General features: G+C 38.7%; 2 protein-coding genes across 5 annotated transcripts; both read left to right on the forward strand.

The window, feature by feature from the left end:
* The first annotated feature begins 17,904 nt into the window (after positions 1 to 17,904).
* Positions 17,905 to 20,199, forward strand: LOC133292680 (putative glycerol-3-phosphate transporter 5). Of its 4 annotated transcripts, none has more exons than XM_061491122.1 (3): positions 17,905 to 19,039; positions 19,079 to 19,235; positions 19,483 to 20,199. In XM_061491122.1, the coding sequence occupies exons 1-3, from the start codon at positions 18,272 to 18,274 to the stop codon at positions 19,995 to 19,997; spliced, it is 1,440 nt and encodes a 479-aa protein (XP_061347106.1). In that variant the 5' UTR covers positions 17,905 to 18,271; the 3' UTR covers positions 19,998 to 20,199. The 4 variants fall into 4 exon arrangements, with proteins under 4 accessions (XP_061347106.1, XP_061347107.1, XP_061347108.1 ...); XM_061491123.1 differs by having other exon boundaries at positions 17,905 to 18,596; positions 19,044 to 19,235; XM_061491124.1 differs by having other exon boundaries at positions 17,905 to 18,545; positions 19,101 to 19,235.
* A 2,373-nt stretch (positions 20,200 to 22,572) lies between these two features.
* LOC133292683 (putative disease resistance RPP13-like protein 1) lies at positions 22,573 to 26,142 on the forward strand. The gene has a single exon (XM_061491127.1). The coding sequence runs from the start codon at positions 22,573 to 22,575 to the stop codon at positions 26,140 to 26,142; it is 3,570 nt and encodes a 1,189-aa protein (XP_061347111.1).
* The last annotated feature ends 235 nt before the right edge of the window (positions 26,143 to 26,377 follow it).

A 26,377-nucleotide genomic window follows, 5' to 3' on the forward strand; every position in this document is an offset into this window, starting at 1 on the left:
CCGTGACACAACACTCTCTTCGAAGGTGCGATCCGCAGGTTGGCTAACACTCCCATCTCGAACTCAGATAAAGGGAACCTCACTTTTTGATCCGTGAAGTGAAACTTATACACCACGAACCGCCATCGAGATCTTGCCACACTCTCGTGTCACAAACACGGTGATCACGCCCAACCACGATGGTCTACCACATTGCCTCGCGTTCACTGTTCTCAGTAATATCAAAACTAACTTCTGTTTGGTAATCGCGGTTCAAAATATCCCCGTTAACATAACTCGATGACGAGGAAGCCACCATCGAGTCCACCCAAATCCTCGCCAAGAAACAATCATCTTCCTGAGCAACCGCCATAAGTTAAGAGAGTATCTTCAAATCCTAACTGAGAGCGACAAACACAATCAATCGCCAAACACTTCAACTGACGCCACGAAGATCTACGATGGGAGACGACTTCAAACCTCCATAACACTCAACTCCCACTACTGTGACCACCAATACCCCCCTTACCGACAACAAAATCAAAAATAGCTCAGCCACAAACAACTTACCATAAGAATCAGAGTTTTCTGAAGAGCTCGAAGAGTAAAAATCTGAATAGCTTAGAGAAGAAGGCCACCACGCAGGCGGTATCTTATAAAGCCCCAGGTCTTCATATATGGCGTCCCACACGCCATACTTCACAAGTCGTCCATCCTCTAGGTGGTATCTACCTAGTCGGTTGTCTGTAGACTCGTCATACTTACGGCGATGGAAGGACTGAGAAATGTTGGGAATATGACCACGCGATGTACCCAAGGCAACGGATGAGTCAACAGTCAGATGGGTTCTCCCTAAAGAGCGAGGCTTATAATAAATCTCTATGGGACGATTTTGTTGAAGTTGGTTAATGGAAGACAAAGGTCGAACAATTCACCCTACTCCAAGAGCAGAGCGCCACGAAACATGGAGACACGAACCTCTCCTCTGATCGCAAGAACGATTAGAAGACCTTGAATGACTACTTCATGAAGGGCGAGGCCTAACCCCTTCACTAGAACCACCTGACCGTCGCCTTCCAGAACTAGCAGACTGATGCCTACCAGATCCAAAAGCGGTCGCACCACACGACACCTGGCGCTCACTACGAATACGAGAACCAGACACCTCACCCAAATATGGAAGCACAGGTCCTAAAGCCCTTTCCGGCAGGAGATTTTAAATCTCCTCTTCAGTAAAACCAAGAAGCTCAGGAATCCTACCATAGGGAAATGACTCAACCCCAGGAACTAAAGAGCGATATGAGGGAAAGCTAATGCCTTCCCCACCACGCCTAGCAAGATACTCCTGCATAGCAGGCCCTACTGAACAGCCTTCGAGTGTGTCGAAGGCTTCATCAAATTTCTCCTCCTTAACTTCAACCTCCATCTTCGGCAAGAACAACCCAGGCACATCTGTTATCTTAACCATCACCAGAAAAAGGAGAAGAGAAGCAAGCTCAAAGAAGTACAAAAGAATATCAAAACTACAAGCCAGAAACACTGAACCTGAGATAATGCAGACAGTAAAGAAGTGAGGAACAACACGAACACTATCGCAAAGAAGGAAAAACATAAATGAAGAATGGTGGAACACGAAGAGCTTGAGGTAATGAGAAGAGGGTCCTCAGAAGGGTACGAACCTCCTTTAAACAGGGTCAAGGAGATCAAGGTGGCGTACACGTGGAGGACCTCGCCATCTCGACCGTAGGATGGCATAGCCGTCAGACAATAGGCTGGCGTACACGTGTAGGACCTCACCATTTTGACCGTAGGATGGCATAACCGTCAGACAATAGGCGGTTGTGATGAGGGGCTTGATGGTAATTACGGGGGGACAAGACACCCCTCACGTCACATTAATACGTCGTGCCTCGTGACAGTTGAGTTTTGCAGTTATCTGCAATGATGGAAGAAACCATCATTATTACCCCTCGAAAATTGAAAAGGCACTTTGCGTGTCAGAAAGACGAAATACCCAAAATACCCCATACAGGTTATCTTCTTGCCATCATTTTTATCTTCTTGCCATCATACTTGGTACTGTGTTCTCTAGCTTGGTCTCTACCTCTACTAGTGGCACCATCCATACAGTGATATCATCCTCAAAGGGAACATAATAGGCTTATAGATTTCAACGGTACAACTCGTATTAAGTTTCTATTAGATAAGTATTGTAGAGTATAGTAACCCATATTAGTTAATTTTATAAACAATGAATTAAGTAAAAAAATTTATGGAATTTTTGATGAGTTAATCATGTGATTAACATGATAATATGAATAAGGATACAATTTATGTCAAACAAGTCGTTTAGGACCCCAAATGTAATTATTAGAAATATTGTGGTCAAAATATAAATATGGTAAAGTTTGGGAATTAATTTGCAAATAGGTAAAAATCAGTGATGCGTAAAATCGGAAAGTGCACCGATCGTACCAAGTAATAAAGAGTAAGTAAGAATATCGTCCCACGAGGATTGAGGCACCTAAGTTGTTATAACTATTCCTCTCTTGTTGGATTAATCAAAATAGGTTGAGAGCAATTGTGGTTTATGAAATAAACTAAAACAATTAAAAGAAGAATGTAAATGATTCCAAAAGTGCTTTCAGAATGCAAGAACAAAAGATTAAGGATGGAGAAAATATTTGAGAAAATATTGCAGTAAAGAGAAACAAACACCTTTCTGATCCCCACCTTGCAACTTGGATTACGTTTACATTTACCTATTCAATTGATCGAACAATTCATCATCTTTTATATGAGTAGTTAAGCCCTAATCCTTTAGTGACTTTAAACTTGTTAACTCTATTAGAATCCTAATCTCTTACAAATCCCCTTTCGAGTTAACCCTTAGAATCAATAAATCTTTAACGTTCGCGGTTCATGTAGCCTATCCCTAGTGCGTACATGAACAATTATCTTATTCTTTGTCAGGAATTAGAGTTCCAACATCCCTATTGTAAACCCTAACCCTCACAATCCTACTAGATTGATCAGTTCCAATAGAATTATAGAATGAAGAACGAGAAAAGATAAATTCAATTAAAATAGATAAACATAAAATTCAACCAAGGTACAAGGGATTCACATCAAGGGTTGTGACCCTTACCACAATGATAAAACTAGCCAGACATGTTCATGTCTGACAAAAAAACAATAAAAGAAAATAGCATTTAAAACCTAGAAGAGAAAAGGAAGATGAAGCTCTTCCGTCTTGATGATCGAATCCTTGAATCTCCAAGAAGCTCCAAGGAATCTCCACTCTCTTTGTTGTTTTTCTCTTCTTGATTGTCCAAAAGTTACTTCTTCTTCTGTTTCTGATCCTTTTATTAGGTTTTGGGAAAACCTCTTTTCACTTGCACTCCAATTGGGCCTTATTTTAGCTGATTCGCACTTAAAAAATATATCGCCCACGCACGGGGTGTAACACCCCGTGTATACCCGGTTTGTTAACATATCATCGTATTAAGCTGCGCTTAATAAAAAAATGCGGAATATCTTTTTCTTTTCAATTATGACGTCATTATACTTAGCCAAGTTAATTACTTAATCATTTTCATAAAATATCGCCTGTATGTAAATTGCAAAAAGACATCTAACTGAAATACCTGATAATATAGATAAAGTGAGTATCCATGTCACAGATTTACTATACGTAGTCCGGACAATATCCTGATACATTAATACAACTCCACATAAAACAAGACAATAAACAAGTCTATGTGGCATGGACAATCCCCATGCTCACCAAATCAACAGAATAACCAACAGCGTCTCAACAAGATAATCCATAACATAAATGAAGCTAAAATCTTAATAGCAGCAAGCATATCCAGCATCCGACAAGTCAGCAAATAAAACCAGCAATATCTAACTCAGCTCCGGCCTCCTACCGCCTGGGGTCTCAACCCCCACATTACCTGATCCTGAAATAAGCATTCCCCAAACGTGGGGTGAGATCTCTAAACTAGAAATCTCAGTAAGACAAGGGGTCCTCAAGGATCTTCCACCCCAAGCTCACTTACATGTGCAATATAAGTTCTAAAAGCATTTATATCAATATAAGTTCCAAAACTATGCAGTGCAACAGATATTCATGCCATGTGTGTTATCACTATTCTACTGGCCAGAGAAATGCAGGAATACGTCTATACCTACATGTAGTACAAGGAACACCGCTTGCACCTCACCCACAGCCTCACCATCTTGTATGTACCACATACTCAGGCTTACCGTATAGGTGGAACACCACATGCATATCATAAAGGCACTAGCATATAACAGCTCAATAGCATTTCCAAAACATCAAAAGCATGTAACACAGCATGCATATAACCATACCCCCATGGGACATGGTGGAACCACAACATGGCTAAACCGAGGACACGAAAGCTTACGTGTACCCGTATGCCCCTCCGACTCGAACTCGGTATCACAAGGGTCCACACCACAAATAGAATCCAATGCACTAACAGATATGGTTCAATGACCATCATAGTATCAATATACATATTCTAAAATTCCAAGGAAATCGGGTATTATTTTCTTTTTCATTTCGAACCAGAGATCCTTTTTAAGACATACCATTTAACTTATTTAATTTAAGATAACTATTATCTTATAAATATAAATATAAAATGCTAACAACAAGACGATTAAATTTAAATAGAAAATAATAATATATAACTTATATAATCCGAGAACTTACAGTAGCGTGGACTCAGGTAAAGTATTTAACTTTGATATATATATATATATATATATATATATATATATATATATATATATATATAAGTAAAGTAAGCATGCTTTCTTTTTTAACAAATCGGTCACCATGGTTATAGTATATATAACACAAAAACATACTCCCTGGTAATCGTAAAAGAAAGCTACTTCTTGGGTAACAAAAGCTACTCCCTGACGTTATATATATATATATATATATATATATATATATATATATATATATATATATAATTTGACCAAAGTTTTTTCCTCGATACAAGAAACTGACTTCAAATCCATGATCGTAAATGATAAGTTAAATATATATATAGATCCATATACTTATATTTATATTTATATATATATGCAACTTGACATCCTGGATAAGAAAACCAATAAAACCCACGCAAACCAATAAAGTCAGTAAATTACGCAGGTATGCGAATGGTTTTGTACAGAAGAAAAAATAGCGCACAGTATTTCAAAGATGATATTGTAACCGTAATATATAACAATAATTTACAAAGGGAATAGTTAAATTTACCTAGGATTCTTTTGAGAACAGAAAAATGAAAGCTTGAGAGGTTTAGAAAGCACCCAAATCTTCAACAATGGGTTCTCCTTCAACACAACTAAAGCTTTAATGGATGGGTGGTGTTTCAATGGAAGAGAGGAGAGAAAAAAAGGTGAAAACTTTGGAGGAGAAAGCTAAGACTCCAAAAGACCCCAAATGGTAGCAACATCATCCGCTGAATGTTTTCTTTTTCTTTTTTTAAAACTAGGGTTTTGATCCCCTTTTTCTATTTATATAGACACTTATGTTAAACTAGCAGAATTAGTTTAATTAGTTTCGCTCTTCGTTTAACTCTAAAATTTTAGATTCTTAACCTAGATATTTTTCTAGGAATTTTCATATATTTATTTTATTTTTCGCATCAATTTTTCGGTACGCATTTTTCACGCTGACAGTATTAGTTCTGGCACCAGTTCTCATTATTTTAACTTGGAACTCGTTTTACAAGTCCTATATATTATTCTAGTAATATATACTCACTTTTCATAATTTTTCGGGATACTTTATCGGTACGCATTTATACCGACTAGCAGAATCGGTATTTACACTTTTCTTCCGAAAAGTGACTTTCAGCATTCTTAATCACTTACTATAATTATTAGAGCCTTATAATAATTATTAGGGTCAATTTTAGAATTATTTCCTAATTTCACATAATTAATTACTTAATTTCCTTAATTAACGGTGCGAGTTCTTACATTCACCCCACCTTTTTAGGATTTTGTCCTCAAAATCAGAAAACATACCTGCTCGAAACTCGGGGTACTTCCGGAGAAGCTCGTCCTCACGCTCCCAAGTACACTCCTCAGGAGTTCTTCCGGTCCACTGCACTTTGACCATCGGAATGATCTTGCTCCTCAGCTGCTTCTCGCCACGATCGAGAATCTTAAGTGGTCCGACGGGAGTCTTTAGGTTCTCCTGAACCTCCACATCATCCGGTTGCACCACGTGCGAATGATCTGTTATATACTTCCGAAGCTGAGACACGTGAAACACGTCGTGGATGTTGGCCAAGTTCGGAGGCAAGGCAAGCCGGTAGGCAACAGGTCCTACTCTACCAAGGATCTGGTATGGCCCAATATATCGCGGGCTCAGCTTCCTCACTCAAAGTGCCCGACAAACACCGGTAACAGATGAAAGTCTCAAAAACACGTGCTCACCCTCACTGAACTCCAGTGGACGATGTTTGACATCATAGTAACTCTCCTGGCGATTCTGCGCCTGCTTCAACTTTTCACGGATCATCTGGATCTGCAAGGTGGTATCTTGGACAAAGTCCAAGCCAAAAAGCTCCTTGTCTCCAACCTCAGACCAACAAGTAGGAGTCCGACACCTCATACCATACAGTGCTTCGTAGGGCGCCATGCCGAGGCTAGCATGAAAGCTGTTGTAAGAAAACTCAACCAACGGAAGGTACCTATCCCATGTCGAGCCCTGCTCCAACGTGCAAGCTTGCAACATGTCCTCCAAGGTCTGGATGGTCCTCTCAGTCTGTCCATCAGTCTGAGGGTGATAGGCGGTACTCAATCTCAACTGCGTACCAAAAGCCTCCTGCAGCGCCTCCCAGAACCGAGATGTGAACTTCGGGTCCCTATCACTGATGATACTCTAGGGTTGTGACCCTTACCACAATGATAAAACTAGCCAGACATGTTCATGTCTGACAAAAAAACAATAAAAGAAAATAGCATTTAAAACCTAGAAGAGAAAAGGAAGATGAAGCTCTTCCGTCTTGATGATCGAATCTTTGAATCTCCAAGAAGCTCCAAGGAATCTCCACTCTCTTTGTTGTTTTTCTCTTCTTGATTGTCCAAAAGTTACTTCTTCTTCTGTTTCTGATCCTTTTATTAGGTTTTGGGAAAACCTCTTTTCACTTGCACTCCAATTGGGCCTTATTTTAGTTGATTCGCACTTAAAAAATATATCGCCCACGCACAGGGCGCCAGGCCTGGCGCCCCAAACTTGGAAGAAACAGAAGCTGGAGTGGAAAATGGCGCCCCGGGAGCCGCCTCCCGCGCGACGGGCGCCAGGTTGGCGCGCCGAGCGCCGCCTCCAGCGCTCCGTTCGCTGGAGAAACAGAAGCTGCTTGTCGATTTGGCTCCCCGTGCGCCGGGTTCCACGCCCTGTGTGCCAGATCCGCGCCCCGTGCGCCAATTCTCGAGCGTCGTGCGCCAGCGGGAATTTGGTTTCTCCATTTTTGCTATTTTTGCGGCGTTTCCTGCTATTTAAACATATAACTTGAGTGGGAGCATGATTGAGAAGGAATAATCAATATTTCTTGCATTTAATGACTATTTTCACACATTTATGATTAATTCCTTGCTTCTTTCAAGTTAGAAACATCATATGCTAGACGCACATCAAACAATTTCCAGATTTAGATGTTGTTGTCCTCAACAATAAATAGAATTTAAGCATGGGAAGCAAGGTTCAATCAATCAAGCACAACATTGCACAGACAATCGTAAAGATCACTATACTAAGCATGAATGATTTCCAAGACAAACTTAAGATGATGCTCATCAACTACATTCAAATATCTGAGTCTAACTTGATTACCCCTCACAAGACATAATATTCAGTAATCACTCAGTGTTTGGGGATATTTGTCATCACTCATTCCATCATAGTTGTTGCACTGCCATAAGCTTGATCTTATTCTCAAGTTCCTGAAGATGAGGAACACCAACACATGCATGACTGATCAAAAGGGCTTCTCAAGGTTATAACTTGGCTTGGCTTTAAAGGTAGAATCATTTGGGAAGTAGCTGAATAATCATTGAGATTGAAACACCATTGTCATTAAGACTCAATGATATCTCAATTTATGTTTCAGCTCTACTATTTACTTGAATTCATGATTCATCCTCTTTCTCATATTTTTCTTCATCATTGCTTTTCAATTTTTGCAATTTATTTTTCTTTCCTCTTTAATCTCACATGAGAACTACTCTTCTCTTTTCCTTTTCAACTGCTTAAATTCTAGTGGAGCTTACCTCAATCACTTCTAACTTTTTGATTATTGACATTTCAATCTCAATTAAGGTAAGTTCTGATGAAGTGGTTTAAACAGTTTAATAAGGTAATTAAAAAAAATAATTAGTCTCAGGCTCAACATGGCTAACAATGGACGATTTCTCAGGTAGCTATTTGGCCATAAGCTTAATAGAATAAAAGGCCTCTATCACTTCAATCAACACATGCATTGGAGAGAATTAGATCAAGTCCTAGAGTACTACTGCAGTGAGGACTCTCAAAAAAAAAAAATTAACTGTATAGGCACAAACCTCACAAGTTGTGGTATCAAACTAGACTCTTCCTAATTTCATTCTAAGCATCATTATCCATTATTAACATAGAAATCAAACAGACGAGCAATCATAATCTCTATTCATGCTCTATGCAATGACAATACTATATATCATGCAACGCTTCCTCATTTTCACCAAGGAATTGACTGAGTAGCACATCTAAATCAGGACTGTGCTTTCACATAGCAGGAAATGAAACTAAAAACAAAAAAATTTCTACTAAACTGAAAATAACTGGAAAGGTTAAAATAACTCCCCTGAAGTGGCAATGAATCTGCTGGAACTTTTCCTGTGTATGATACCTCAATTAACACGTACGTGCGGCCCCAATTTCCAGATTTAGAATATTGCTGTCCTCAGCAATAACTAAAGTAGTCAGAGAAAATACTGCTGCGCAAGTATAAACAACACATGTGAAATGTCAGACAGAAATAACATGACCAATGTACCGGAGAATTACAACCCAAAATACCAACGAGGTTCAAATGACCCTAACATCAACCTAGATGGTCAAACAAAAACAACGAAAATAAAAATAAAAATAACAAAAACAGCAAAACAGTAAAGCAAATGGTGTCCTCCGTAGTCACTCCCCATCCATGTTGTCTTGCTGGTCTGCTGGTGGTGGGTGTGATGGAAAGTGTGATGCTGGTGGATGGTATGACGGTGGATACTGTGGCTGATATGCAGTGTAGTCAATGGACATGTGCTGGCAGATGTCTTCGAACATACGAGTATGATAATCTCCCTGTATAGTCCATCTGTCGCTCTGAATGACCAAGCGGTCCAGCTGAGACTGCATCTGTAGATAACTGGGAGAATCCTCGTAGACGAGGTCATGTCGTGGAACTCTAAAGGTGGAAGAAGATGACGCCTGTGCACGGATAGGTGTCTCTGGACGTGGCTCCTCAGATGAAGCACGTGGTGCTCGGCGGGGGCTCCTAGCAGCTAATTCTTCAGAAGTTAACTTAGAAGCTCGGACAATTTGCTCCGTATCAGCTTCCTTGACCAGATCTGTGTAGTTCTTAAGTGTCATGGTCTTGTCCAATAGAACATCTACGGGTTCCTCAGGCAGAATGGCAACTCCAGCCTTAACACACAGATGCATAATCAGTGATGAGTGTGCGATCCTATTCTTGTTGCTGCCATCTTGAATGATCTTAAGGATCCTATCAGACAGCACACTACCAATATCAAGGGGGCCTTCCCTCAACAGCACATAAAGCAATATAGCTCTCTCCACATTTACATCAGATATGTTTGTGGAGGGGATCACTGTAGCATTATTGAAATTGTGCCAAAAGCTGCCTCACCTGTCAGCTCGTTTCTTTTTAGTTTCTCGAGAACATGAGCCAGGCCAGCTTTTGGCTTCCATGTAGCATACTGACATGTAATCCCTCGCCTGATAGTGTCAGCCAACTCAGGCATTTCCTCCAGATAAACATTTTTAATCTCGGTAGGCTGCATCCTATCAAAGAAATCTTTAAACCTACAGTCATCGGTAGGTTGAAAAGATGTTTCCAGGAACTCTTCGATGTCCTCAGGCTCAAAAGACACTTTCGTTCCCCTTACCCAGCTGATCCTATTCTTGTCCACGTCTGCCCGATTAATGTCTGCTAAGAATTTTTTCAGAATGGCACTCGAACTGGGCTTAGCAAAAGTAACAAGTTTTTCCCACTGTCGCCTTCTTATCACCTCTAGTATAGGAGAGTCCTCAGGAAAGCTTTCTAGATCAATTTTCCTTTCTGGAATGATCTTCTTAGGCTCGTACCAGTTCTCAAATCTCTGATGGCATTCCAGTGAAAGGAACCTGGTCTCATTAAAATCAATCTGCCTAGGCCTCTTGCTACCAGATGCAGCTGTGGTCTTCCGTTGCCCACCCTGAGTGTTTTTCTTGGCAACCTTATTTCCCTGAAACTCAAAAAAGTACATCCAATATATTGCAAAACAAAGATTAGGACAGTTCGTAATGGCAATAATCTCAGAAACTTCCCTAAACACAATTCTCAGATTTAAGTTCAAAGCAAAGTTCAGTTCAATAATATGGAATCGTGTAAGACTATTTCAGTGTATTTAATCAATAATCACAGAAACAGAATATAGCTCATCCAAATTAATTCAAATAAGTCTACATGCAATGAACTTAACAGTATTAGATCAAAATGAGAATAACAAGTGCATGGTCATGGATGACATGGGAAAAGCACAAGATGATACAACTCAACAGGCGTGGAGGGCGCAAAAGGGCTGTGCATAATGCGCGAAAGAAGATCGCGGAAGCTGGGTGCGGGACGCGCCAAGAGCGGCGCACGGGGGGCCGGCTGCATCGTCCGGATTTCCCAGCCACCGCCGGTCGCGCCAGACTCGGCGCACAGGGCGCCGGCTGCGTTTCAAAAATTGCTAGGCCACCCGGGCCGCGCCAGGATCGGCGCTCGGGGCGCCAGCTGGCGATTGGCGAGAATGCAGGAGGCGCAGGGCGCGCTGGCCTAGGCGCGAGATGCGCCGGCTGCGCGACGCCCGGACCCTGGTGGCGCGGTCAGCGCTGGTGTCGGCGCGACTCGCAGATCTGCGTGATCTGCTCCAAGATCCGCGCGATGTACGGGAATCTGAGCATCACCATCTACTCTTTACTTACTATAGACCCTTCCATTGGCAAAAATCTCAAGATGAACATGTAGAGAGATGAAAATGGGAACTCTTACCTTTTCTCCAGCCATGGATGCAAGAATGATAGATACTTGAAGAGAAATAAGTATGATGATGGTTCCTTCTTTGAGATATGATGTGTGGAATGCCCAAAAGTGTACAAAAGAGAAAATGCAATGTGTGCAAAGCAAAAGTAAAAAGGGACTATATGGAGAGTTAAGAAAAAAAAAATAATAATCGACGCCGCGGCGCCCGAAGCGACAGATCCCGCGCAATGGGCGCGGCCGAAACAGAAGCTACCGGCCAATTTCGCGCGGTAGGCTCTGGTGACCGCGTTGGGGGCGCCTAGATGGAGCGAAGAGCGCCTGTGTTTGCGCTTGGAGCGCCGGCGATACAGATGCAACAGGTCTAGTTGGCGCGGTAGGCGCCGGATCCCGAGCCGGGAGCGCCGTAGTGGCGTGAAGAGCGCCGGTATGGGCGCTTGAGGCGCCTGCGATGTGGTTCACCACCGAGTGCCAGGCGCGGAGTGTGGCGCGTCGTGCGCCTACGAGACTGCTGGTTGCTCCGACTCAGTGCGCTGTGTGCCAAATGGATCAAAACTTAACTAAATTAAAAGACTCAACATAATAAAATAAGAGAAGGACTCAAAATTTATTGGGTTGCCTCCCAACCAGCGCTTGTTTAACGTCACGAGCCTGACGCAGACCCTTTAAGTCTCCGGAGAAAGTAAAGGAACATAACTTGTGTCCCTATATATGTCTCCGCCATGATAGATCTTCAATCGACACCCATTGACCTTAAAAGGTCTTTCAATGTTGAGAGGGAAAATCTCAACTGTACCATATGGAAATACCTTCTTAACAACAAAAGGACCAGACCAACGAGACTTAAGCTTACCTGGAAACACCTCAGTCGAGAGTTGTATAGTAATACCTGTTGTCCCGGCTCAAAGTCTTTTGGCTGAATCTTCTTGTCATGCCATTCTTTGTCTTCTCTTTGTAGATTCTGGCATTCTTATAAGCTGCTAACCTAAACTCATCTAACTCATTTAATTGTAGCAGTCTCTTATCATTAGCTTTTGATGGTTCAAAATTTAAAAATTTAATGGCCCACAAAGCTCTATGCTCTAGTTCTACAGGAAGATGACAAATTACCATACACCAGTTGGAATGGTGACATACCTATTGGTGTTTTGAACGTTGTCCTGTATGCCCAGAGTGCATCATCCAGTTTCTTAGCCCAGTCCTTCCTTGAGTTGCCCACTGTCTTCTCTAGAATCCTCTTCAGCTCTCTATTGGAGATTTCAACTTGTCCGCTGGTCTGAGGATGGTATGGTGTAGCCACCTTGTGAGTGACACCATACTTTGTAAGCAAGCTCTCAAATCGCCTATTGCAGAAGTGGGTGCCACATCACTGATGATCGCACGAGGAACTCCAAAGCGGGTGAAAATGTTCTTCCGCAGGAAAGCGAGCACGACTTTGGCATCATTTGTGGGCAGAGCAACTGCTTCCACCCATTTGGACACATAGTCCACAGCAACCAGGATGCATTGGTTGGAATATGACTTAGGGAATGGTCCCATAAAGTCGATCCCCCAAACATCGAATAATTCCACCTCAAGTATGCAGTTGAGGGGCATCTCATCCTTGCGGGATATGTTTCCCGTCCTCTGGCACTTATCACATCGCTCTACAAAGTCTCGTGCATCCTTGAAAATTGTGGGCCAATAATACCCACTTTTCAACACCTTCTGTGCAGATCTGTTGCCTCCAAAATGTCCTCCATAGTCAGATGCATGACAATGCCACAGAATATCCGGCATCTTGAATTCAGCTACACACATGCGAATAACACCATCAGCACATTGAAAATAAAGAAAAGGGTTATCCCAGTGGTACCTCCTTGTATCATGAAGGAATTTCTTCTTCTGCTGCCAAGTGAGATCTTCAGGCATTGAACCAGCAGCTTTGTAATTTGCAAAGTTTGCAAACCATGGATGCATAAGTACTGCCATCACTTGCTCATCAGGAAAAGATTCATTGACCTCAATTTCAGGTCCCTCTTGTAAGTTCTTATCTTGAATCCTAGACAAGTGATCAGCAACTTTATTCTCCACTCCCGCTTTGTCTTTGATTTCTAAATCATACTCTTGAAACAAGAGCATCCATCACAGCAACCGCGGCTTTGCATCCTGCTTGGTCATCAAATACTTAAGAGCAGCATGGTCAGTAAATACAATAACTTTAGAACCTATCAAATAGGATCTAAATTTATCTAAAGCATAAACTACTGCTAGCATCTCTTTTCAGTAATGGCATAGTTGGCCTGTGCCTCATTACAGACCTTGCTAGCGTAGTAAATAACATGCAACAACTTGTTCTTACGTTGACCCAGTACTGCACCCATTGCGTATGCGCTCGCATCACACATGAGTTCAAATGGAAGACTCCGATCTGGCGCCGTCAAAACAAGCGCCGTGGTAAGCTTTTCCTTCAACACATTGAATGCAGTGAGGCAAGCTTCATCAAAAAAGAACTCATTGTCCTTCATCAACAGCTGGCTAAGAGGCTTTGCAATCTTTGAAAAATCCTTGATGAATCTTCGATAAAAACCTGCATGGCCTAAGAAACTTCGCACACCATTAGCATTAACGGGAGGGGGAAGTTTTTCAATCAACATTAACTTAGCCTTATCAACCTCAATGCCTCTTGAAGAAATTTTATGGCCTAACACTATACCATCTCGCACCATAAAATGGCACTTTTCCCAATTTAAAACCAAATTAGTTTCTTGACATCTTTTCAAAACCTTAGCTAAGTTAACTAAGCATGAATCAAAGCAAGAACCAAAGACAAAAAAATCATCCATAAATACCTCTAAACATCTTTCTACCATATCAGAGAAGATAGAAAGCATACACCTTTGAAATGTCGCGGGTGCATTGCAGAGGCCGAATGACATTCTTCTGTAAGCAAAAACTTCGAATGGGCACGTGAAAGCAGTTTTCTCTTGATCCTCTGGTGCCACTGGAATTTGATTGTAGCCGGAATAACCATCCAAGAAGAAATAAAAATCATGCCCGGCTAACCTCTCTAGCATTTGATCAATGAAAGGAAGGGGAAAATGATCCTTCCTTGTAGCATCGTTCAGTCTCCTGTAGTCCACACACATCCTCCACCCAGTAATGGTTCTGGTGGGGATTAACTCATTCTGCTCATTTTTCTCAACAGTTACTCCTCCTTTCTTTGGAACTGTCTGTACTGGACTCACCCATGCAGTGTCAGAAATTGGGTAAATCATCCCAGCATCCATGAGCTTCATCACTTCCTTGCGGACTACTTCCTTCATGGTGGGGTTTAGTCTCCTCTGAGGCTGTCTCACTGGTTTGACATTGTCTTCCATGAGAATCTTGTGAGTACAACAAGAAGGGTTGATGCCCTTCAAGTCAGAATAGACCACCCAATGGCTTTCTTGTGCCTTTTAAGCACTTCTAGCAGCTTGTCTTCTTCATCTGTAGACAATGCTTTATTTATGATGACAGGGTACTGCTCTTCATCTCCCAAGAAAACACCCAGAGTACCTTTTCCACCAGTAATGCGCGTTCGGCCGCCCCCTGTGAAAACATAGGTCAAGTTTCAAGAAGGCACCTGTTTACAACATGTGCAACAAGACACCTTAAGCTTACGGTTGGTCACTGTCCCTATTTCCCTAGCTTCTACCCTTCACCACATCATGGCCTCCTTTCTACAAACACACTTCCTTCTTTTAAGTACCTTCTTATTAAAGAGTAAGTTTAACGTAAATAAATATGGTGTTCTGTTGATATAATTGAAATGGGAATTCTACTGTGTAAGGTACTGATAATTGGTACGTTAATGAGAATTATATGGTTTGCATTATTTCAAAGATGAATTAATTATGTCTATGAAAAGAAAGTGTTGGAAATATGTGTACTGTAATTCTGTGGCAGTAGATTTAAGGAATCTGTAAATTGAATAATATGAGTGTGTACTGAAGTGAAGCATTATGCTGATGACGAAATGATAAATGATGATATGAATCTGTAAAGGAAGATTTATACATATATATATATATATATATATATATATATATATATATATATATATATATTATAAGTGAAATTCCAGTACGAGGCTAGTAAAGAATATGGTCGTACAAGTAGAGTTCATTCAAATAATGAGTGGCTCTGGTGGAATAAATTATAAGTTGTTGTGTAAATAAATGGTAGTTGAATGATAATGAGTGACTATTGTGTGAAGTAAAAGAGTAGAGATTTTATTTGCATTCTGTGTTCTGTTTGTCTGATAATTGTTTGGTGTGGTTGTCTATTGATTAAATTATGTTTACCATTTTTCGGTTATTCTTTGTTGTTTGTTAAATAAATCACATTTACTAATTCTGTTATTTTACGCTGTTTGTTTAAATAATTACGTTTACTATTTCTGTGGTTATGTTGTTTGTATAAATCCATTTTGTTTACTGATTTTTATTCATTCTTTACTATTGATTTAATTAATTACGTTTACTGTTTTTATTAATTATCTGTTATATGCTTAAATAAATACATTTATCTATTTTGTTGAGATTCTGCTTTTTGTTTGATAAAATATATTTGTAAAGTCTTCTGACGTTTTGCTGTTTGTGTTAATTGATACGTTTATACGTTTTGCTGTATTTTGGTATATGGGATTACCGTAATTGAATTTAAAGAACAAATAAATTGATATATTGTGGATGCTATGATACTTGGAAATAATATCCGAGAGTATCAAGTTGGCAAAAACTTATAATTACTGTATTTGATAAATTAAAGTACGGTAAGAGTTTTCTGTAAGAATTGTGGTATTTGATAAATTAAAGTAATAAATTCATGTAGTTAAATTACTGTATGTTTGTCTGTAAGTAAAAACTTATATTATATGTTTCTAAAATTTTACTTCATAATTATTAAATAATATTTTATAATGACAGTGTGCGATTAACTGTAAGATAATAAATAAATGAATTTGTTTGTAAGAAGTTGCATGAACTATTTGTGTCTCTGTGTTCTGTGTACACTGACCAATTATGCAGGAAGTGAGCCTGAGAATGGGAGAACATTCTATAAACATTTAGTTTATTGGGATTATCAATCTCACCCCGCGTTATGGGAACATTTTCAGGTTCGTCATCAAGTGGTTCTCAAAAGAAAAGGAATCTGAATAAAAGGTCAACATACACAGTAGGGAGCGTGTGCCATTTGGATGTGCTTCATATCTATTGCTGTTATTTTTGTGATTTGCGAAATAAGTATATGGTGTGTTGATTTATGTAAATTATGGGTTGTATCATAAAACAGTTTGAGGAATAGTTTCATCAGCAGGTGTGTGATACGCCACTAGTTTATATTCATAGGATGGGAATATCTACATGTGTGTTGGAGTTGTGTGATGATCTAAGTGTTGTGGTTAACATGTTGGATATAATCTTGTTACGTTTTGGATATTCTGAATTTACAGATGTTATGATATTTGGTTTTGTCCACCAGTTTACAGAAGTAATGATATCCGTATTTCTTTGAATAAAGTCTATAGGATTTAAAGTAAGTTTTATTAAATTGTCAATTGTGAATAGTAAAGGAATATAGGAAAACTTTTATTCTTTCGTAGTTTCAAGATAACTATTGAGATATCTACGTGGAGTCTTTGGAAGCTTTGCTTATTTGGATGTGCACTCTGTACCTATGTAATATCTTGTTTTGGAAATGGGGTGTTACAATTGCACATGCCCAATGTTTTTTATTTTACTTTATGCTTATTTTAATTTCACTCGAAAGTAGAGGACGGTGAGAATCGAATTTGTGACCACTAAAGCTCTGATATCATGTAAAGAACCATCTCAACCCAAAATATTAAGATATTGAATGAATGTTTTTTCAATAGTTTATATTATTTTCTAACATCTGGTTAAAACCAAATATGGATGGAAGAAGTTGCTAGTTTTAGTTTTAATTTGGCCATTAAAAGAAAAAGAAAAGAAAATATTTCTACTAATGCATAAATACCTTATCAAAGATATAAGATATTATTGTTACCAAAAAAAAGAAAGATATAAGATATCATAATCTCTAGCGTCATTGTAATATTCAAACACTACGTGTTTTACGGGGAAAAAAAACTCTTCTTGTTTTGGTTAGAAAATTTAAGGGTTTGTTTTTTCTAAATTTATTTTAGATAACTTTATCTAATATTCATTGAAATGATGTTATTTTAGGACAGAAAATATGGTGTTTTTATAATTTTAATTTATTTCAGGGTTATAATAGTTTTTATCATTTTAATTTTTTAACTTCAAAACGACGTCATTTTAATGAACATTAGACAAAGTTGTATAAAGTAACGTTAGAAACTTTTTTTTCAAAATTAAATTAGATTAAAGAAAATAAGAAATCCATTTTGATAATAAAAAGACAATATTGTCCTTTCGAAGTTTGAATTTTCCATGGATATTTTCGAGAAGTCACTTAGCCTGATCCCAACCCGACACGAACGTTTTTGACTTTCGATCCTAGAATTCAATGTCTTACCAGTTTCCTGCGTTTCTTTGGTTTCCATGTTCCATAAAATCTGTGATCATATGTCAATGCTTTTTCATGGCACTTTCCTTCCCACGAAAATCACCTGCCCTATCTTCTGACCACTCCTAAGATTGTGCTTTTTTCCCTTAAAGAAAAAAAAAGGGGGACAAATTTACGATTTCATGTCAACAATCGTCTCTTCGTGACGGATATAGTAAACCCTTTTACTCATTCGGTATGCAATTCCAATCTCCAATCTTGGATCCATTATTTACATTCTTCAGATCATAGATTCTAATATTCTATGCAGATTTGAAAGAGAGAAAAAACAACAAAGAGAGAGAGGGGGAAAGATTTGATCTTTGTGCAATTGTGCTAGATTATATTCTATGTGTACATTAGAATCCTCATGAATAACAATGCAATCGAAGAGTTTGAGCCTAGCACCAGCTGTGGCACTCTTTCCAGGCCTGAAACCCCCTCATAAAACCCTACTATTCCACCAAATCTGTGTTCTTGTTATCACATTCCTTGCATATGCTTCCTTCCATGCCTCTAGGAAGCCTCCCAGCATTGTCAAGAGTGTTCTTGGACCCACAATTCCATCCAATTCAACTCAAGTTTCCAACTTGAGTTCCAATGATACAGGTTGGCCCCCTTTTAATGGAACCGGGGGCACTCACCGGCTCGGCGAGCTTGATCTCGCATTCCTTATTTCTTACTCAATTGGAATGTATTTGGCAGGTCATGTTGGAGATAGGATTGATTTGAGGTTGTTCCTTGTATTTGGGATGATGGGTAGTGGCCTTTTTACCTTACTTTTTGGGTTAGGGTATTGGTTAGATGTTCATGTGTTGGGATATTTTGTTGGTGTACAGATTGTTTGTGGAGTATTTCAGTCAATTGGGTGGCCTTGTGTGGTTGCAGTTGTGGGGAATTGGCTTGGGGAATCAAAGAGGGGCTTGATAATGGGGATATGGAATTCGCATACCTCGGTGGGCAATATCATTGGTTCAGTTGTAGCTTCAGGAGTTTTGGAATTTGGATGGGGTTGGTCATTTGTGGTGCCTGGACTTTTGATCATTTTGGTAGGGATTTTGGTGTTTTTGTTTCTTGTTGTGAGCCCGGAGGACTTGGGATTTGTGCATCCTGGAATGGAGATCGAATTGAGTGTTGAAACAGACAGTGTAGAGAATGTGCAGAAAGTGGAATCGGAGGAAGCAAAGCTTATTGAGTCTGATAACTCAAAATCTTCATCTGCAATTGGGTTTTTGGAGGCATGGAAGTTACCGGGAGTGGCTCCATTTGCTTTCTGTCTCTTTTTCTCAAAGCTTGTGGCTTACACTTTTCTGTATTGGTTGCCCTTCTACATAAGGCACACAGGTAATTGTTCATACATGCAAAAGTATATAAATTAGATAGAATTGCATTGTCTTTAATCTAGCACGTTATTCATATCCAATTAATTTATACTAGTGGTTCCATCTTTCTAACGCACTGTCTCATGGTTTGCAACTAGGAAATTGGAATGCTGAGAAAAATAACTAGTGTTTATGTTAACTCATGTCAATTTACCTTTTTTCATGATGTTCTTTCCTTGATTGCTAATTTGGTGTTCATTTCATTGCAGCTGTTGCGGGTGTAACTATATCTCACAAAACTGCTGGGTTACTTTCAACAATATTTGACATTGGAGGAGTCCTAGGCGGGATCACTGCCGGTTTCATTTCTGATATGATTGAAGCACGTGCTATTACTTCAATTCTGTTCTTGTTTCTATCAATCCCAGCTCTTGTTTTGTATCGTGCTTTTGGTAGCATCTCTATGTTGACCAACATTGCTTTAATGTTTCTTTCGGGGTTTTTGGTGAATGGTCCATACTCACTAATCACAACTGCTGTGGCTGCTGATCTTGGTACGCAGAGCTTGAATGGTGGGAATTCTAGAGCACTGGCGACTGTTACTGCAATCATAGATGGTACTGGTTCTGTTGGAGCTGCTCTTGGACCACTTTTGGCAGGGTATATTTCAACTAGGGGGTGGAACAGTGTCTTTTTTATGCTCATTCTATCTATTTTCTTTGCTGGTTTGTTCTTGATTCGTGTTGCAAGAACCGAGATAAGAGAGAAACTTTCAGGAAAGTGATTTTGAGTATTTTAGAAACACAAAATTGATTATTTAGTCTAGGCCCTTTGTTAATGGTATACACGTAGAAATAGCTATTGATGGGGAAATAGCTGAAAGGCTTCAATAGTGTTTGTTTTATGTTCTCATTCTTTGTTGGCTGATAGTAAAAAAAGAAAAGAAAAATGTATAAGAATGTTTATGATGAGATAATTCAACGCCTCTTGGGTATTTTACCGTTTATGCAGTCTTTTGTTGTACCCTTAAATGGATAATTCACTATTGTAACTATGGTTTTAGCATCTGATGGTCTATGTGTTAGTTACATTTATGATGGTACACTTGCTGTTTCTATATTCTCTTCATCGGATGTTGGAAGTGGTTGTTGAAATGAAAAGAGATTTCTGTAGTCTTCTTCTCCTTTATCTCAATGGAGTACTTGATAATTGGCCGGATGTAGTTTTTCGCCATAACAAGCATGGATATCTTGGAAAAGAACAAAATCAGTTGCATATTGGTTTTTGGGAAAAACTATTCTTATGCTATATTGCTACATGTGATAAATTTCTCTCTTACACACTTTTCGATAACCTATGTAGCACCGAGACTGACACGGGACACGATACGACACGACACTCCGATACGTTAATTCTAAAAAATGTTAAATTTCGATACATTAGGACATATCTTGATATTAAATAATATTTTTAGTTTATGTAGTATATATCATGTTTAATATTCAATAATTTAACAAAAATATATATCTAAACTTATAATATTTATAAATTTTGCAAAGAAATATAAAATATCTCAAATATTTATATTAAACACAATAAAATAGTAATCGTAATCTAACGAATCTATTAGTTGGAACTAAAAACTTAACGCAACTTAACCTTTGAACCTTTTTTTGAATTTCTGTAACTCGTGTTGCAGTGTCGGGGAGTGTCCGAGAGTGTCGGACACAACACGTCATAGTTTTTGAAGTGTTGGTGCTTCATTGTCGATAACTGTGTCACCTTTTTTTTTATTTATTTTTTATTTTTCAAGTGGTGGAGCCCACAAGTTTGTCTCTATGACATGAGATTACTCATCTACTTTAACATAAGATTAATAAAATCCTTGATTTTTTATGCTCTTAATTTTTAGAATTAGAGGGTAAATTATTTTTCTCATCCAACAGTTGCTTTTTTAATTATCAGTGATAAAAACCTTCACGTCCTACATCATGAAGGAGATTAATCCCATCCAAATGGGTGGAGACATCCTTGAGAAGCCAAAAAAAAAAAAATTTCTTAAGCAAGTTGTGTTTATAGTTTTAATATAGATGATATAAATCCACATAAATTGGCTTAAATGGTAAAATATCAATGAAAAAGACTCTTACAAGTTACCGCGATTCAAGGAAGGGCCGAGAGCCATGTCAAGAATTTAGTTGAGCATAGCAACAATCTACCCGGTTCTGTCAAAGACATTGCAGCACCATCTTCTCACTAACTTCATATAATTCAAGTATGAACCCCCTTATTGACCTGTAAAGATAACATGAACTTATTAACAATATCCTACAACTAAATGATTTCAAAGTGGCTGAAAACACAGGATGAAGAAATGCCCCTGATATGAGTTTATTAATGCATTCCATTTTTATGACGCAACTGTTTAGAACTTGAAAATGCAACAAAGAAATGTATACCTCGTCCGAATGCTGAAAAATAAATAAGAAGCACCAGAGGATTTATGCTGTTCAGCTAGAAATTTAAGGTTGTATGTGAACTGATTTGCTGTTAACTTCCAATTATCTAATAGGAAATCAGGCTAGTAGCAATTCAATCATAGGAGAAAATATGATAACAGGGTGCATGTAGGAAACTAATTAAATGAACACAATAGGTTTAGTGACTAGGCACTTCTACGACAACTATTTACATGTGCTTCCGGGATTTATCAATTTAAGCCAAGGATACTTATCACTAATTGCTTTCTATTTTTACTAGTGTTGTAGGATGTGGAAATGATATATTGAACCGCTCATGGGCCGATTTTAACTCCTAATGTCTTTGAAACAATCTCATGTAATGATTTTAGCATTTATTCCAACATCATGATTGAGATTTGATATGACAGAACAGCTCAAAATTCCAAAATGCGTTCGAGAAACATATCTAAGAATTTGTGCGATATGCAAGTTATATATGTGTGAAACCAAAATGAACTTTCTCTTTCTGTCTTTTGATCACTGTTGCTACCATCAAATGGAGAATGGTCAAAAGAAAGAAAAGAAACCGCAAACTTAAAAGCAATTGCTTTTTTCATTAATTACATTAAAAATTGACATAAGCAAGTAACTTGAACTTTCGTAGTTCCTTTTTTAAACTATATGAGTATAGACTACCAACTTTTTCCTGCGTTGTTTATCCCTATCCAAGTCAGCCTTCTACAAAGATGATCCTTTTTCCATATGTTGGGCCCTTCAATGTTGTCTTATTATAACTGGGTCAACAAGTTTGGTTTTGTATTGTTCACAATTCATCAATACGGAGGCTACCAAAAATTTCTTTCAGTCTTATTCGATATTTGTGTTTACTCAGACATCATGGCTTTGGTACTCGTTGGTGGAGCTTTTTTGGGTGCTGTCTTTAATGTATTGCTTGATAGAATAGCTTCACCGGAGATAGTGAGCTTCTTGAAAGGGAAGAAACCAAACTACAAGTTGCTGAAAAAGTTGAAGCTGATTTTGTTGTCACTTAATGGAGTTCTTGATGCTGCAGAGGGAAAGCAAATTACAAATATAGCAGTCAAGGAATGGCTTGATGAACTTAAAGATGCTGCATATGAGGCTGATGATCTACTGGATGAGGTTTTTACTAGAGCTAAATATGGTGCAGCTGAGGTAAGAAACTTTGACTCTACTTGTAGCTCATATGACAAAGAACTTGAAGAAAACATGGAGGAGATCATTGATAAATTAGATTTTATTGCAAGTCAGAAAGATGTCCTTGGTCTCACAGGGGGGTTAGGAGTCAAACTGTCTCAAAAAACTCCAACAACATCTTTGATTGATGGGTCTAATGTATATGGAAGAGATGATGATAAAGAAGACATAATTAAGCTACTGTTTGATGTTGAAAGTGGTGATAACAAGATAGGAGTGATTCCCATAGTTGGTATGGCTGGAATTGGAAAAACCACCTTAGCTCAACTTGTATACAACGATGACAGAGTGAAGGAAAAATTTGATCTCAGAGCTTGGGTTTGTATTGCTGAAGAATTTGACATTTTTAAGATTACAGAAACAGTTTTGGAGATTCTTACTATGTGCAATTATGGAATTAGAGATCTGAATTCACTTCAAGTTGAACTAAAGAAAAGGCTGATGGGAAAGAAATATTTATTTGTTCTGGATGATGTGTGGAACGAGAACTATGTTGATTGGGATATACTGAGAAATCTTTTTCAATATGGTGCTCAAGGGAGTAAGATCATTGTGACTACTCGAAGTGAGCATGTAGCATCAATAATGCAAACTATTCCATCATATCATTTGAGATATTTGTCAGATGATGATTGTTGGATGTTGTTTGAAAAACATGCATTTGATTATAGAAGCTCAAGAACAAACCTGATTTTGGAAGAGATGGGTAAACAAATTGCTAAAAAATGTAAGGGATTGCCTCTTGCAGCAAAAACATTAGGAGGGCTCTTACGCTCAAAAACAGAAGTCAAAGATTGGGAGAACATATTGAACAGTGACATATGGGAGTTGTCAGATACAATGAGCAATGTTCTTCCAGCTCTGAGATTAAGTTATTATTACCTTCCTTCACATTTAAAACGATGCTTTGCTTATTGTTCAATATTCCCCAAAGGTTATGAATTTAACAAGGAGGAGTTGGTATTGTTGTGGATGGCAGAAAATTTACTACAAGAACCAAGGAGGAATAAGAGAATTGAAGAAGTTGGAGATGAGTACTTTCACGAACTGGTATCCAGGTCATTTTTTCAACAATCAAGAAATGGTGAATCACTCTTTGTGATGCATGATCTTATAAATGACTTAGCTCAATATGTATCTGGAAAATTTTGCATCAGATTAGAAAATGACTCAAATGAAGAAGCAGAGAAAAGAACTCGTTATTTATCACAAATTATTGCATGCAGATACCCCTCCATAAACTTTGAGGCTTTCCACAAAGCAAATGGTCTGCGCACCTTTTTGCCACTTAGCTCAGTAGATCCACCTATATGCATTTTCAACAAGGTGCCATTTGATCTATTGACCAAGTTAAGGAGTTTGAGGGTTCTATCTTTGGTTGGTGCCCGTGGCAGTATCTATGATTTGCTCCACTTCATTGGCAAACTAAGACATCTAAGATACTTAGATGTGTCTGATACTCAAATCAAAAAGTTGCCTTGTTCCATCTGCACCTTATACAACTTGCAAACATTGAAGGCAGCAAGATGTCCTAATCTCACAAAATTGCCAAGAAATATGCATTGTCTTGTAAATTTAAGATATCTTGACATCACAGGAACTTGCCTAGAAGGGATGCCACTGCACATGAGTAACCTAAGCAGCCTCCAAAAGTTGAGCAATTTTGTTGTGGGCAGAGAGCATGCTTCTTCAATTGGTGAACTAGGGGAACTATCTCATCTACGAGGTTCTTTGAAGATCCAAAACTTAAAACATGTGGTTGATCCTAATGATGCAATGAAGGCAAAGATTAAGGACAAGAAAAACCTTGACCAGTTGAGTTTAGATTGGGGTCGGGCTGCTGATACAGATAATTCCCAGCATGAAAAAGACATACTTGACAAGCTACAGCCACATACCAACTTGGAAGTTCTTGACATACAGCATTATACTGGTACACAATTTCCAACTTGGCTGGGAGATCATTCATTCTTCCACCTAGTTTGTCTTTCTCTTAAACATTGTAAATACTGCTACATAATGCCACCACTTGGGCAGCTTCCTTCTTTGAAAGAACTTCATATTTCAAAGTTTAAGGGTCTTGTTAGCATTGGACCAGAATTCTATGGGGTTGGTTGTTGTGCAAGGAATCATCAGCCTTTTCCTTCTCTTGAAATTCTGACATTTTATAGTATGCCAGCATGGGAGAAATGGACTCATCATGAAGTTGATCATGAAAGCTGCAGAGCTTTCCCTTGTCTTAGAGAGCTTCATCTGGAGGAATGTCCCATTCTACTTGGGGATTTGCCTATTTATCTTCCATCTCTTACAAATCTTACCATGAGAGACTGTAAGCAGCTTGCTACTTCATTTCCAAGTGCTCCCTCTATACGTACAATTGACAATTGTTGGAAAGTAGAATTGCTAGAACAAATAAATGGGTGCCACCAGTCACTTGAATCATTAGAGATCCACAATAGTTGCTTCTCTCTCAAGTCTTTCCCATTGGATTTCTTTCCCAGCCTGAAGTCTCTAGTCATCTGGGGTTGTGAAAATCTTGAATATCTAACTGCTTCTGTTCAACTTGAGCTCCTCACTTCTCTCCATTCATTGTGTATATGGAGATGTCCTAATTTTGTAGCTTTTCCTAATGGAGGATTGCCAACACCCAATCTTACATCATTGAAAGTCCGCTACTGCAACAAGTTAAGGTCACTTCCTGAAAGAATGCAAAGTTTTCTCACAAGTTTAAAGGAACTCCTAGTATGGAGTTGTCCAGAAATTGAGTCACTTCCAAATGGGGGTTTGCCTACTAATTTGGAATCATTCAAAATCAGGGATTGTGACAAACTCATTACTCACAGGCTAGAGTGGAATATGTCATGTCTAACCTCCCTTTTACACTTTTCTGTTGAGGGAAAATGTGAAGATGTGGAGTCCTTTCCAGACGAAGGTTTTCTGCCTCCCACTCTTACCCAATTAGAGATTCGTGGATTATCAAATCTCAAAACTTTGGATAGCAAAGGGCTTCAAAATCTCACATCTCTCAAGAAATTGAAGATACTTGATTGTTGTAAGCTTGAGTCATTAGGAGAAGAAGTTACATTGCCTAATTCTACAGTTGATCTTGACATTTGGAAGTGTCCTTTACTACAAGAACAATGGGAGAGCAACAACAGGCCCAAGATTTCTGAACCTGGCATTTGGATATGTGACAGACACATTAAATTGGATGAGCTGCAGCACTTGTAAACAAGCACTCCTTGTGAGTATGTTCGTTTCATGGATACTTTTTATTTTAATGTTACTTTAATGGATCCACATAGCTTGTGAGAAAGCAATTATCAACTTTCTGTTATAGTCCGTCATTCTACTCTTCACAAACTTCACTCATTTATTCGTCGGTTCGGTTTAGTGAGAGTGTTCAAGGCTTTATAAATTCCACATTAGTTGTCCATACAACCAATGTAGGACTTCAAGTCCCATA

The sequence above is a fragment of the Gastrolobium bilobum genome, unplaced genomic scaffold (genome assembly GCF_033153095.1).
Source record: "Gastrolobium bilobum isolate Gb01-03AN ecotype WA unplaced genomic scaffold, APGP_CSIRO_Gbil_v1 utg64224, whole genome shotgun sequence".
NCBI lineage: Eukaryota > Viridiplantae > Streptophyta > Magnoliopsida > Fabales > Fabaceae > Gastrolobium > Gastrolobium bilobum.